The sequence below is a fragment of the Notolepis coatsorum genome, assembly GCF_963971535.1.
Source record: "Notolepis coatsorum genome assembly, chromosome: 4".
Classification (NCBI taxonomy): domain Eukaryota; kingdom Metazoa; phylum Chordata; class Actinopteri; order Aulopiformes; family Paralepididae; genus Notolepis; species Notolepis coatsorum.
Genome location: NC_140168.1, coordinates 28900374 through 28915425, shown reverse-complemented (window position 1 = coordinate 28915425; position 15052 = coordinate 28900374). Strand labels below are relative to the sequence as shown.

General features: G+C 43.6%; 1 protein-coding gene across 1 annotated transcript in view; it reads right to left on the bottom strand.

The window, feature by feature from the left end:
• Positions 1-12510: 12510 nt before the first annotated feature.
• LOC311226342 (visinin-like protein 1) overlaps positions 12511-15052 on the bottom strand; it is a gene marked incomplete at its 3' end in the record, with an annotated part of 56839 nt that continues 54297 nt past the window's right edge. Inside the window, exons 3-4 of the mRNA XM_084311768.1 lie at positions 13423-13638; positions 12511-12708 (exon numbers count right to left, since the gene is read on the bottom strand). Of these exons, the coding sequence (XP_084167894.1) occupies positions 12511-12708; positions 13423-13638 (414 nt within the window). The remainder of the gene's footprint in view (positions 12709-13422; positions 13639-15052) is intronic.

The window sequence follows — 15052 nt, the reverse complement described above, 5'->3', positions numbered from 1 at the left end:
CTTTCTGAAAGAAGAAATGGTTTCTTTATACATAGTCCTATATATATAATTTGAAATAAAAAAATACCATGTTCCTTAGTCCTGTATTATGATCAAACAATTACACAAAAATGCATCCTATATAGACTCATATGCCAAAACATTCAGAAATACCCAAATGATGCGAGTTTGTTTTTTTATGACATGCACAACTACAAGCTTTTAAGAACACTGACATAACCGCTGAATATCATTGAAATCCAAGTTAATGTATATCTTAGAAGTTCTTTGTTTCATCGTACAAACAGCCAAAGCTGTCATGTATGTTGTGTATGTCATAAATGTCGATATGAATTGAAAATGGGGGACCCTGATGTAAACAAGACAAACGTCTTTCTCTGGTCTGCATCCCCATAACAATTGTGTGTATTGCGCCAAAGGGAACACAGTTTCTTGAGTCTGGCGTTGTTGTACTTTATCTATTTAGTGTTACTTTTGGGAGTAGTGGGGGAGAAATGAATGAATGAAAATTGTTAAGGGGATGCAGACCAGAGAAAAACTTTCGTCTTGTTTACATCAGGGTCCCCCATTTTCAATTCATATCGACATTTATGACATACACAACATACATGACATTAGGGATTAATAAGAACGAGCCGCCTCGGAAGAAGACGGCCGCTGCTGCTGAAACCACCGCCTCGCGTCGCCTCGCTGGCTCTTCCGCTTCACAGCGCGGCAGCGGGCGATAAGGGGGGCGTGCTAGCCGCGGTCACGTGGGCTTAGTGGCCAATCAGAGGAACCCGGAAACCGAACTGCGTTGTATTTGGCATAGACGCGCACAGGACTTTAGAGGGGCTCAAAGGCTGAAAGGGGCACTATACCTGTGTGTGTTTTAACCGAGCGCGCATAGCGCGCAAACCAGATTTTTAAGGGCCCTTTTCGGGCGGGGGCCCCCTTTTTATGCTTTTTGGGGGGTTTTGGTGATCAAATATTGAATATTGAACTATAATAATCAGTGCAGGAGCTCACTTATCCTTGAAAGACACTTTTATCACTGACTTAAAAGGCCCATACATCTCCATAAATGTTCAGGGGGGAGGGAATAAGTGTTTACCCTATAGACCCCAAGAAGTGCTGTATATTCTGTATTGTTTAATATAAATGCATTTTTTATTCCAATCCCGATTTGTATTTGAGATTCCCAAATCCCATCGGACTTGACTTCTTCGTGTCCCTCAATGAGTGTAATACCAGCATTCAACTGTATGCGCCACAGCGGTTTCTATCATCATCATCATCACCACCCACGCTATGCATAAAATATATAGGTCCGTGGAGAGGCACGCTGAGGAGGCCGTGCAAACTGCAATGGAATATGGGGCATCTCTCTCTCTTTACCTAATATTTTGATTCTATCCTGAAATGTTTCAGTTGGAAGGGCAGTCTATATGCGTAACGGTAAAAAAATAAAAAAAATGAATTTTTTCCTTTTTCAAAAAGGGCACTTTTTTATGAGGCTCAAAAAGGCAGGTGCTCAAGCACCCCTTGGGCTCTATGTGTGCACGTGCCTGTGTGTGTGTGTGTGTGTGTGTGTGTGAGAGTGCTTGTGTGAGAGTGCGTGCGTGAGAGTGCTTGTGTGAGAGTGTGTGTGTGTGTGTGTGAGAGTGCGCATGTGAGAGTGCGTGTGTGAGAGTGCTTGTGTGAGAGTGCGTGTGTGAGAGTGCGCATGTGAGAGTGCGTGTGTGAGTGTGTGTGTGTGTGAGTGCTTGTGTGAGAGTGCTTGTGTGAGAGTGCGTGTGTGAGAGTGCTTGTGTGAGAGTGCGTGTGTGAGAGTGCGCATGTGAGAGTGTGTGTGAGTGCTTGTGTGTGAGTGCGTGTGTGAGAGTGCGTGTGTGAGTGTGCGTGTGTGAGAGTGCGTGTGTGAGAGTGCGCGTGTGAGAGTGTGTGTGAGTGCGTGTGTGAGAGTGTGTGTGTGAGAGTGCGTGTGTGAGAGTGCGTGTGTGAGTGTGAGTGTGCGTGTGTGAGAGTGCGTGTGTGAGAGTGCGTGTGTGAGTGTGAGTGTGCGTGTGTGAGAGTGCGTGTGTGAGAGTGCGTGTGTGAGTGTGAGTGTGCGTGTGTGAGAGTGCGTGTGTGAGAGTGCGTGTGTGAGAGTGCGTGTGTGAGAGTGCGCATGTGAGAGTGCGTGTGTGAGAGTGCGTGTGTGAGAGTGCGTGTGTGAGAGTGCGCATGTGAGAGTGCGTGTGTGAGAGTGCGTGTGTGAGAGTGCGTGTGTGAGAGTGCGTGTGTGTGAGTGCTTGTGTGAGAGTGCACGTGTGAGAGTGCGTGTGTGAGAGTGCGTGTGTGAGAGTGCGTGTGTGAGAGTGCGTGTGTGAGAGTGCACGTGTGAGAGTGCGTGTGTGAGAGTGCGTGTGAGAGAGTGCGTGTGAGAGAGTGCGTGTGTGAGAGTGCGTGTGTGAGAGTGCGTGTGTGAGAGTGCGTGTGTGAGAGTGCGTGTGTGAGAGTGCGTGTGTGAGAGTGCGTGTGTGAGAGTGCGTGTGAGAGAGTGCGTGTGAGAGAGTGCGTGTGTGAGAGTGCGTGTGAGAGAGTGCGTGTGTGAGAGTGCGTGTGAGAGAGTGCGTGTGTGAGAGTGCGTGTGTGAGAGTGCGTGTGTGAGAGTGCGTGTGTGAGAGTGGACGTTCACAGCATGTTTGGAGGACGGTTGCCAATCAGCCCCTTCAATCAGGCTTTTAATTTACCTCAAACCCGACCCTCTTTTCTTGATCCTCCACAATCGTCCACAATCACAAATCAACGCTCTACTTGAACCAATTGGAACCAATTTAAAACCACAATCACTAACCTCCCTTCTTCAATGTGCAACTGTTATAACTGATCTTTCTTTATTTCCGACTGTGTTTCGTCCTATTTATTTGAACTTGTCTGTATTGTATTCCTAAGTGCAAAAAAACACAACAAACATTTTAAAAACATGAGAACGTCCTGTTCCAAGTTCTCCTAAAGTTCTACAGTGGAAATTAGCCAGTATGGTTATGAGAGAGAGAGAGAGAGAGAGAGAGAGAGAGAGAGAGAGAGAGAGAGAGAGAGAGAGAGAGAGAGAGAGAGAGAGAGAGAGAGAGAGAGAGAGAGAGAGAGAGAGAGAGAAAGAAAGAAAGAGAGAGAGAGAAAGAAAGAAAGAGAGAGAGAGAGAGAGAGAGAGAGAGAGAGAGAGAGAGAGAGAGAGAGAGAGAGAGAGAGAGAGAGAGAGAGAGAGAGAGAGCAGCCCCTCCCAGTGGCCAGTCAACAAACTGCAGGGTTAGGTTAGGTACCACAGGTTAGGGTTAGGTTAGGTACCACAGGTTAGGGTTAGGTTAGGTAACACTGGTTAGGGTTGGGTTAGGTAACACAGGTTAGGGTTAGGTTAGGTAACACAGGGACTAACTAGGAATGTCCGATATTATCGGCCGATATTCGCATTAAAATGTGATATCGGAAATTATCGGTATCGGTTTAAATTTTTTTTTATTATTATTCTTTTTTTTTTTTACATTTATTTCACATTTATTTACCCAGGCAAGCAAGTAAGAACAAATTATGATTTTATTTATTGTCAAAAGTATGCATAATGTGTTAATTCCATGACAAGATATATGTAATGTTAATTACCTGAAATTATTTATTTTTTTGGGGGGGGGGGGGGGATCCTGCATATATCGGTATCGGTTGATATCGGTATCGAAAATTAAGAGTTGGACAATATCGGTATATCGGTATCGGTAAAAAAGCCAATATCGAGCATCCCTTTCCTCTAAGCCCCCTCCTTTTATAAGGCTGCTCTTTACGGCATTCTGTAACCAATACCCAATACCATCACCTATTTTAATGTACACTTGTTTGTTTATTGTTAAAGAAATAATCTCAAACATTTTCATATAAACAAATGTCTATTTTGCCACTCTCTGTCGCCAACAATTCTACCTGTAACCAGTTCATGAATGTTTTTACATTTGCTGTTATCTGTTCTAAACACTGGTGTCTGGTAGGACATTCCCGGGAAAATAATCCGGCACACAGGAAGTGATGTTTTACCAGCAGCATCAGCAGTTTGTTTGGAATGAATAGTAGTTAGCGTGACTTTTCATGGTGGAAAGCAAGTCAATACAGTGCAAAACTGCAACTGCAATGACCAATAGATGTCGCCAAAATAAACAAAGGATTGTCACTTTGTGATGGCTGTGACAGCCTTGCTTACCAGTTGAGGAACAATCCACTCATCACGTGTATTGATTGTATTGTATAGTGTGTGTTGTCTCCTATGCCAGTGACAAAATCAAATTTCCATTTCATGTACAGAACTCTGCCGCCCGTCTACTCAGAGTCAGAGACAACATCACCACAGTCCTTCATGACCTAAATTAACCTTTAAATGAGGGAAACCTCAGTTGCCTTTCGAGTTTAAATAAAGGTTTGAAATTCAATACAATTATTATTATTATCATTGTGTAAATTGTATGGTCTCCAAACTCACATGATTGGGTCCATATGAAGACAGGTTCTGCAGCTTATTGAAATGCTTCCCTGTGAGCCTCTGCCAGACTGTGAGTGCATCAAGAACTAACTCTCTCAGTAAACACAGTCAAATAAATTATAACAAGCAATAAAAGTTTAATACAACTCTTAATTAGCGTTTTCTTTTGTTGTTGTTCTTAGCTCTATTCTATTTACAATTTTCAAAAATGTTCTTATGTACCTCAGTTGCTATTGCATGTACGTATGTGTTTTATTACACGTATATGTATATACATAACAACTATTCGCCTGTTTTATTCTCCACCCATCGATCATCCATAGCAACAATATATTATCACCGACATCCAAGTTGGGGTATCCCTTCAAATTTTTTCCCCTATTGCTAGGTTTTTAGTGAGTTTTTCCGTAAACCTTCATTGGGGAACGTCTGGGAGTGTCGCATATTTGGATTTTATGGTGGATTTTAGTTCTTGATTTATTGTAATGTTTCTTCTTGACTTGTTGAAAGAAGACTTATACAGCCCATGGGGACATTACCTAGTGATTTCGGGCTTTACAAATACAATTGATAATTTAATAAAAATCCAGTCAAATAAGTAAATAAATAAATAAAAAGTTAAAGGCCTAACTTTTCCATTACTTCACATGATGACAGAAACAACAGCTATGGATATTGCCAGTCTCAACAGACCCAGAGTATAAATCCACATGGTGCTAAAGGTCACAGGTCGCCAAAAATGTTTCGCTCTAGGGATCATGCATATTCGTGGGAATGTGACTGTATCACTGACGGGTCACGGGATCTGCTCCTGTTTGGCCTGATGGTGGCAGTAGGGAGGAAAGGTCATGGGGTCGCCAAAATCAATGGGTTTCTTCCTCTTGGCCTCATGAAATCCCACAATCCTGATCCATCACTGATTGGCTGTATAGAATGTAATGTGTCTGCTCTCTGGTGGTTGATTGTGCGTGTGTGTGTGTGTGTGTGTGTGTGCGTCGGTTTTCCACTGACCTAAAGTCCAATACAGTGAGCTCAGAATAGGGAGGTATCGATCCATTTGTCAGTGAGAGAGGGAGGGGATGGGTCAACGGGTAATTAGCAACAGTAATCATTAGATAAGGGAAGCCCTAACACATATCCTTTACCCCCCCCCCACACACACTCATCCTCTCTCACACAGACACGCACGTACACAATCTCCCTCTTCCTCTCTCACACACACACACACACACACACACACACACACACACACACACACACACACACACACACACACACACACACACACACACACACACACACACACACACACACACACACACACACACACACACACACACACACACACACACACACATCTAGCTTGAAATATGTAAATGTAAATAAACTACTAATCAACCAATAAGCAATAAATAATTAGTAATAATAAGTAATATACATATTGTATAAAAAATAAATACAATGTGTACATAATGATAATGTGTGTAATAAGTACCTATATTACATGTTCAAATCTTTTTAAACTTTTTACATTTTCTGAAACTTTTTATGACTTTTAAGTTCCCCTGCTGGGGGGGGGGGGGGGGGGGGGGCAAACCCAGGACACTCTCATTGAGAGGCAAGTGCCTTTACTTGAAGACCAAGACACACAACTTTCTGATAACCTCACCCAAACCCTAACCACACTGTTACCTTAAACTAACCATAACCCTAACCTTAACCACACTGTTACCTTAAACTAACCATAACTTTATATCTTAACCATAACTGTTAAGCGAATGTTAAAACTAACCTTAACTATAACCATAAACATAGTAATGCTGTGTTTGTATCAGGGTGGGTGGCTTAGTCTAGTGGTGAGAGCACTCGTCCACAACCACAATCATTGTTGGTTCTGGTCGTGGCGTTTGTTTTGGACTTTTGGCCGATACAAAAAAAATATATGACTTATACAATACGTAAATATATTACTTATGGCTATAACATAACGTACATTATGTACCTTTTTTCCTGTGGTCAATCAGTACTTTGATGAGACTAATGCTACTATCAGCCTCATTAGTAATAAAAAAAAAAGCTTTTCAGTTCATTAAGATCAAGAAGTTGGAAAAAAGGTGGATATAAAATGTTCTGAACAAAACACATGTCCATGTCCGCTTCTGCAGTAGAGTCACGGTCGAGAAATGTCCAAACCACTGAGACTCACAAGGTCAAAGCTCAAAGTCGTCAGTCACGCTCGTAATTTCATTCTGTTCAATTATTTCTCAATTGCTGGCCGGCAAACTAAATGACAGTCCTCCAATACCAGAGGCAAAATCCATTTCCTCTGTCATTAAATGTCTGTGAGTTTGTGCGTGTGAGTGTGAGTGTGCATGTGTGTGGGTGCATACGTGCCGCTGCTGCATATAAATGTGTATCTAACTATGTGTAAGTGTGTGTGTGTGTGTGTGGGCGTGCGTGCATGTGTGCGTGTGTAAGTGTGTGCGAGTGTGCCCACCTTCCGGCCTTGGGCTGTAACCATGAGAACAGCATGAAGGATGACATCACTGCAGCAATGTGACATCATTGCTAGACGGTGACTCATACTCTTGGTTCTCTGCATGTGTGTGTGTGTGTGTGTGTGTGTGTGCGTGCGTGCTGCCAGTGAAAATTCCATCAAAGGAAAAAAAAAAACACAACAAAGTTTTCAACATCCAACTCTTTTATTCTATGTAACAAAAATAATTACATTGTATTTGTTCTAGGAGCCTAACAATATTGAAAAAACAAACAAACAAAATAAAACCAACAGACAGGACCAAAAGGGACATTTACACGAGCATCATAGAGAAATGAATATAATTATTATTACTGTACAACTGAGCACATGTGATTCCCTGTGGAGAAGTAGAACACCCATATTCAGCAATCAAAATTAAACAGAACTGTACACACATAAGCCTGTGTCATCTTCAGGGAGTGGATAGGAACGTGTTTGCCTGCCGCTCTTAAAGCATATGGGACTAATAACAGCTACCTTTTGCACGGGGAAAGAAGCTCATTCACGTATCGTGAACATTGATTTCATATTATTCACAAACCAGACTCAAGCAACAACAAAAGAAACAACAAAAATCACCCCTTTGAGGCATCACTCATTATTTGGCACATACAGTAAGAATCCTCTATGTTTTCTATAGCCAGTCCCGTCGATCCTGTGGACACTGTACATCTCACTGTACATCTCAACAGGTGACGACTCCAGACGCGAACAGAAAACGAAACTCTCCTCTCAGAGTTCTGTTATCTTGAGTTGTGGAATCGGACCTGGGATGAAAACCACGCCGGTTGCTCAAAGCCGGGCTACAGTGACCATCTTGGACGCCAACAGAGGAGCGTGGAGGACGTTATGAACAGTTGTCCGGCCACCGTGTGAGCCTCGCCTGTACGCCACTGTTCTTAGCTTTATATACTTTTAGCTTTTATCATATTCAAAGCTGACAACATCATATAGACCTACAACGAGAAGCACAATTATAGAGATGGAGGAATCACTGTGGATAGTTCTGTCATTGATGTGTTGTTTCTCTCTCATGAAATCTCCCATTCCCAGTCGGGTCCAGCTTTATGTTAATTAAAACCCTGTAAGGCCCAAATTAAATTGACATGATCAACTTCAGAGGCCAGAATGTGGGTCCTATATATACACATTTACTATCCAATAGCATTGTGAGGCTGAACAACAGGGCTATGTAAATGTTCTCAAAAAATAATATATATATATATATTTTTAAATAGCTAATAGCTAAAAGTGATGTTGTAATTTTGCAACCGAGGGTCTTACAGGGTTGGGGTTCCCTAAAATCAGAAGTGTAAACGGAATGCACTTACACTTTCTCACCACCGGGCGGCACTACGGCACAGGTGTACCGTAGTTAAAACTCAACGGCTGGAGAGCCTACCTTCCAAGTACTAGAACACGACCCCCCCCCCCCCCCCCCCCCCCTTTCTCCCCCAAAAAACTAAATCTCTCCCCTGGCTTACGGTCATTTTGTGAAACACTAACACATTATGTGATTATTAGCTCTGTAATTGCGACAGTAGGTCCACGGCATGACTGAACGAAACAACAGCACGTCCCACTTTTTCGGAGACAGTATAGGCTACACTTACTGCATACCAGCGGAGACACAGAAGCAAGTGCTGTCTGTGCGAAGAATACTCTGTGTGCATCGGTGTGGCGGGGCTACATGTGAGTGTACAAAGTAAGACTAGACTGAGGCATCCGTGTTACACAAATGATACAAACACACAGTGTATGCACACACACACACGTGCGCTCACAGGCACTCATATTTAACCATACTCTCACACACCCGCACAAGTATGCCTGCACACACGCACGGCACGTGCACACACTCACGTATACACGCGCACACATTCACTCACACTTTGTACACAAACCACTGTAGCTGTGTCATATGAAAGAAGTTTCTAAGCTAGTGGTACATTTACATATACAAATTATATACGTTTATATTCATAAATACGATTATTGTCGTATTATCATTATACATGTTATCGTTACATTATCACACAGAGGAGGCCAGTGTTTGCTATCCTATCGTGAGACAGGGGAGGAGGGTTTTGAATGGCTAGGAGAGAAGGAGGGGACCATCTGATTTGCTGGCAGGAGAGAGGTCAAAGTTCAAAGTCAAATTTTTTTTTAAACACTTTTTAACATCCCTGCAACACACACACACGCACACGCGCATACAAACACATAATCATCCAAGCTTCCTAACTCCTTTGGTCTTTTACACATTAATTTTGGATCCGAGTGTTCATTCATGTTTCTCTCTCAAGTTTGCCTCTTATCAAAACACTCTTCCTCTTTGACATTTAGAGAGGAAGAGTATGAGGAGGAGAAGGAGGAGGAAACATAGCAGATGTTTTATCTATTCCCAAGCTCTCGTTCTAAGCGCCATTCATTTCCACTTTGGTTGGGGTAGACCTAGCAGTATGAGCGCTCATGTGGACACGCATGTCTGGTGCTACTTTTCTAGTTTGGAGCCTGACAGCTGGTGGACTGAAGACACACACACACACACACACAGGCATAAACACACACACACACACACACTGCAGCTCATAATTTTGGTTATTTCTAACACTCTTTCAGGGTTAATGGGCCATGTGCATAAAGTGAAGTGTCCTGGTTTATAAAAAAAGAACAATCGTAAATATTCATTTGAGCACCAAAATAAGGGCCGTTCTCATATAAATCAAACCTCTGGGTTGGTATTCTCCTTTATATATTCACAGCATCACCCACTCAGAGCACTGCAGCAGGCAATCCGTGTACTCTGGCCAAGGAGGGAGTGTAGTAGTGGCACAGTAAAATGTTTACAACGGTAGCCGAATGTTATCTGGTGTGGTGCGTTAACCCTTTCCGGTGTACGTCTTGAGAACGTTATCTCAGAACTCTAGAACTCTCGTAATTTTTCGATGACCCTCTCGCGTGAGAGGTCGTACGCCTAAGAGGGTCTGGCTGAAGCCTATAGCCAGCGAACTGGCCACCATTGTACACGACCCTCCAGCAGACCACAATTCAGCACAGCCTTTTAATGTGTGTCTAGATCAGTGTAGTCGAGTCACTAAATCTCGAGTCCGAGTCGAGTCTCAAATCCCCAGTGTTCGAGTCTGAGTCCAAGTCATCAAGGTTGAGTCTGATTGAGTCCATTTCAATGGGAGTTTATTTACTTTGTGACACAATAGCCAAACAAATGCACTAGCCATCAATATCGTATGCCAAAGGATTAGGGCCCATTACAAAAAAATTAAAAAGAAATAACTGCGTCGCGAAGCGGCCGACCCGGGTTAGATTCCCGGACCCGGCATCCTTTGCCGAATGTCTTCCCCCCTCGCTCTGTCTCCCGTTCTTCCTCTCTCTCTACCGGACTGCCCGGTAGTACATTTTTTTATAAAAATGTATTTATCAATTAACAAGTCCGAGTCCTCGTCTGCAACTTCCGAGTCCGAATGCAGTCAGTGCTCAAGTCCAAGTCGAGTCACGAGTCCTGAAAATCAGTCTAGATGTCTCAAGTCCAAGTCGAGTCACGAGTCCTGAAAATCAGTCTAGATGTTAAGTAAGAGGGTACACTAACTAGTGTGCATGTGTGACTGACAATTAGTTTGACTGTAGGATGTAATAATTCACCAAATCCATGATTCAAATTGACTTGAAATTACCCTTGGATTAGCCAGTTTCTCCAGATTTGTTAAATGAAATCACTATGGAAATACGCCTTCAATAATATAATTTCTAATTATAAAAATGAACAAAATAAATCACTTGCATGAACGTGATAGATGGGGCGAGCTGGAAGAACGGGCTTTTCCATTTCCCGACCTTCATTACTGTGTGGTGAAGGTTAAGAAGCCCTGCGTTGTGCTGGACATCCACGTACGTCCTTGTCAGGGTAATTAATTCCGCTCAGGCCCTCAGAAACGTTAGCCTTTACATTATTGTACAGCAGGGGTCAGGGAGACAGGGACGGGGACCATTTTAAGACCCTGACGTTCCTTTACAAATGTTGTTATATGTCGTTTTCGTAGGTCATGCGGAAACCAGAATGCTTCCACATTGACGAGCATATTTGTATCTCAAAAAGGAAACATTACGGAGCTCTTAGCTACTGTATAACGTGATGCCCTGTAGCATCGTCTGTTTCTGTTTACATTCAGAGCAGTTCAAGTTGGGAGCGCTCACGCTTACTCGTTAAAAAGTTGGCCAAACATAACGTGACCCTGAAATCATCCCATCCCGCATTTAAGTTTTGATAAACGAAAGTGAACACTCGTAATTTTTCTGAATTTTTGTTTTCAAAGCTGAATTGTTACACCCGAGTTTTTCATCTGCAAGTCTTTAATCCTTCCGTCTGCCAGTCTGAACCTGTTCATGGTGTGGTGAACGCTTCTACGCTGGACCCCAAAGATCTGGCTGCGTGAGTGAGTGACTGAGTGAGTGCGTGGAAGCTGCATGTTGCACTGTTGTGGGAGGAGCTTGGAGGACAAATGAGAAATGAATGATGTTATCCAGGAGACGACTTTATACACATGGTCCATTAAAGGGACAGTTCACCGGAAAACACTGCTGGTTTATTTTGCACATAATCTGACACGCATCCAAAAACTCTAAACAGCTTTGCACACATGGTAAATGGACTGCATTTTATATATCAGCCTTTATCCAAAAGTGCTTTACAACATATGCCTCTCACATTCACCCGTTCACTCACATGCCGACGGCGGAGGCAACCATGCAAGGTGCCAACCCGCTCATCGGGAGCAGTTAAGGGTTAAGTGCCTTTGCTCAAGCATACTTCAACATGCAACAACCAGGAATCTTCCCAGTTTATTCTCGATAGTTTGACAGTTATCGAGAGTAAATTTGTTTGAATATGGCCACCACCAGTGATGTCATCGGGGACATTGAATCCTTGTGTTGTGTTAATTACAGCTCAATGAAATTAATGTTAAAATGTAGATGAAAAAATAGCAATACCTTGTTTTTATAGCTTATCATCTGTAATTAACACACCGATTCAATGTCCCCGATGACATCACTGGAGGCCATATCAAAACTCATGTACTCCCAATAACTCGCAAACTAAATGAATGTGTGCAAAACGAGTTTAGAGTTTTTGGATGTGTGTGAGATTATGTGCAAAATAAATCAGCATAGTCTTTTAGTGAAGTGCCCCTTTAACATCGTATCCTCACTAACCGGTTCACTGGCCTCCTCCCTCCCCCTTCTCCTCCCCTTCCTCTCCTCCGTTACATCCCACCTGTGTCTCTCCTTACACCTCCCTCCATCCCCTCCCTCCCTCCTTCTCTCATTCCAATCCAACCTCCGCCCATCCCCATTTCATCTTTCCCTCCCTCCCTCCCTCCATCTACCCCATCCCTCCATCAATGCATCCATCCATCCCTCTCTCCACCCCATCCATCCATCTCTCTCTCTCTCTCTCTCTCCCTCCCTCTCTCTACTTCTGCATCTCACACTGCAGCAGTAGGACGATGGATGGATCAGACTTGGCGGCCTCCTTGAACTCCTCCAGGGTGATCTCGTCATTCTGGTCCTTGTCCATCTTGGAGAAGATCTTGTCCACGCGCTGCTGGGGGGTCAGCCCGTCCTCGTTCATGCGCATCATGATCACCGTGCCGACCATCTTATAGATGGCCTGGGGAGAAAAGTCGTGCTTTTATCCGGTCTTAAAATGTTTCAATGTTTCAATAAAAACAAGAAAGTCACCAAGGGCATGTATTATGTATAGATCATCATCTGAGAGTCAGACGACCTGCTATTAATGGAACACGCAGACAGTATGGCAAATTCCCACTCTGAAAGAATTCAGGAAGATAGATACCGATTTCCTCTCTGTGCGTTCAGTAGAAAGCTATCCGGCTGCAAGCTAGCCTAGCTTAGCACAAATGAATGGAAGCGGAATGCGTAGCGGCTAGGCTAGACCCTGGCCAACTAACACCTCACCCGGAGATTTTGCTAGGCTATTTGTGCTGAGCTAGGCTAGCGTGCAGCCAGATATCTTTCTACCGAACACACAGAGAGGAAGTCGGTATCTATCTTCTCTTCTGAATTTCCCACAATGTTGGTATGTTCCTTTAAGCGACAGCTCAAATTCACCTGCCGGACACACTGTAACTGATCTCACAGGAGGAGGAGAGGGAGGACACAGGGAGAGGAAGAGGAGGACACAGGGAGAGGAAGAGTAGAGGCAGGACACAGGGAGAGGAGGAGGAGAGGCAGGACAGAGGGAGAGGAGGAGTAGAGGCAGGACAAACACACTAAACTGGATTAGGATAGGCATTGATTATGAATGAATGAAATTACATTTTAATTAAGTAAATGTATATATGTAACTGATCTGTAAACACACCTCGATAATTTCCAGCATCTCCATGCGTGTGATCTTGCCATCTCCGTCCAGGTCGTACATGTTGAAGGCCCAGTTGAGTTTCTGCTCAAAGCTGCCACGCGAGGTGATAGATAGGGCGCAGATAAACTCCCTGAAGTCAATGGTCCCGTCGCCGTTCTTGTCGAACGTCCGGAACGCGTGCTGAGCGAACTTCGAGGCGTCGCCATATGGGAAAAACTGGGAAAGGGGAAGGAAGACAGAAATATAATGGAAAGATTTTCAATTTCCATGAGGCAGAATTGTTACAATAGCCGATAATCCATTTTCCCAATGATAAATCCCTATACGGGTGGAACAACCATTGACGTCAGACTACACCTCCCTATTGTCCTTAGAACCTGGCCAAACCTGGCTGGACCCCAGCTGAGGCAGCCACCTTTCACAACCTGGCCAGACCTGGCCAAAGCCGGCTGGGACTGTGATGTATTATTATGTAATAATTACATAATAATATGGTTTAGCTTTATGTACCACAGTTGACGGTGGTGTGAATGTTGAAAGGTAGCCTAGCAACCAGAGACTTTACAAGGAACACAATGGAGACACAAACCCAACCATACCATCATCCCATGCTAGACCATTGCAAGCCCCAGCCAGGCTGAACACAGCTAATTGGGGACAAGGCATAAGATGCATGCACCTATCCCAAGCCCCACCTTCTTTTCTTGAATCGCAACTGCTGCTTCCAAACTTCGACAGTTCAAGAAAACAAGAACAAGTCCTGCAATCCGTTTTGGGTCCCAGCCTGTAGTTTTTAGTAAGCCAGGACTTAAAAAGCATACATCAACAATGAACCATTCAAGATGAAGAAGAACCATATAAGTCAAGTGTGAACAGTTTTGGTCTGTAAGGTCAATCCAAATGCTGTATACTGTATATACATATTTATTCTCACCACATCTGTCTGTACACACCTGCACATAATCCTTTTACATCTGTATCTGCTGTAGATACTATATCTATATCTGTACATATCCTTCACCTACTCTTAGTAGTTAAACTGCTGGCCAGTATGACTACGACCATACTGTCTATACCTGTACATATCACTGTACATATTAATAATACTCTGAGTATTCATGACGGCAATGAATGAGGTCTAGGCGTGGTTATTAATACTGCACTAAGCCCGTATCAATTACAACTGCAACGATGCCGTTCTGAACGACAACTCTTCTAAATCGAATTTTTTTATCCAGCACATGTTGCTTCCCTTCTATTGAACCAGGGTTTTGCACACAACACATTTCTTATTCCTTATTCCCTTCCCCAGTGACGCGGGAAGGGGGGGTGCTGCAGGGGCTGCAGCACCCCCACCTGGCAGGGAGTTGTAACTGCAAGGTTGTTTTGGCTTTTATTCCATTGTAATATCCTACTCAATGTCACCGGCACTGCAGATTTACCCTACTCTTGGAATTAGGAAAAGTGCATTACCGGCCAGATCCTCATAGGGGCGCTGTCTCGATAATGCAGTGTTCCCTGTTATACAGACCGGTGTTTTAGGCATATAAACAAAGTAATTTAGAAGCTGTACCGGGCGCGTGTAGATTTTTACCAACCCACTTGCCAAGACGAAACGTCGCATTTTGCT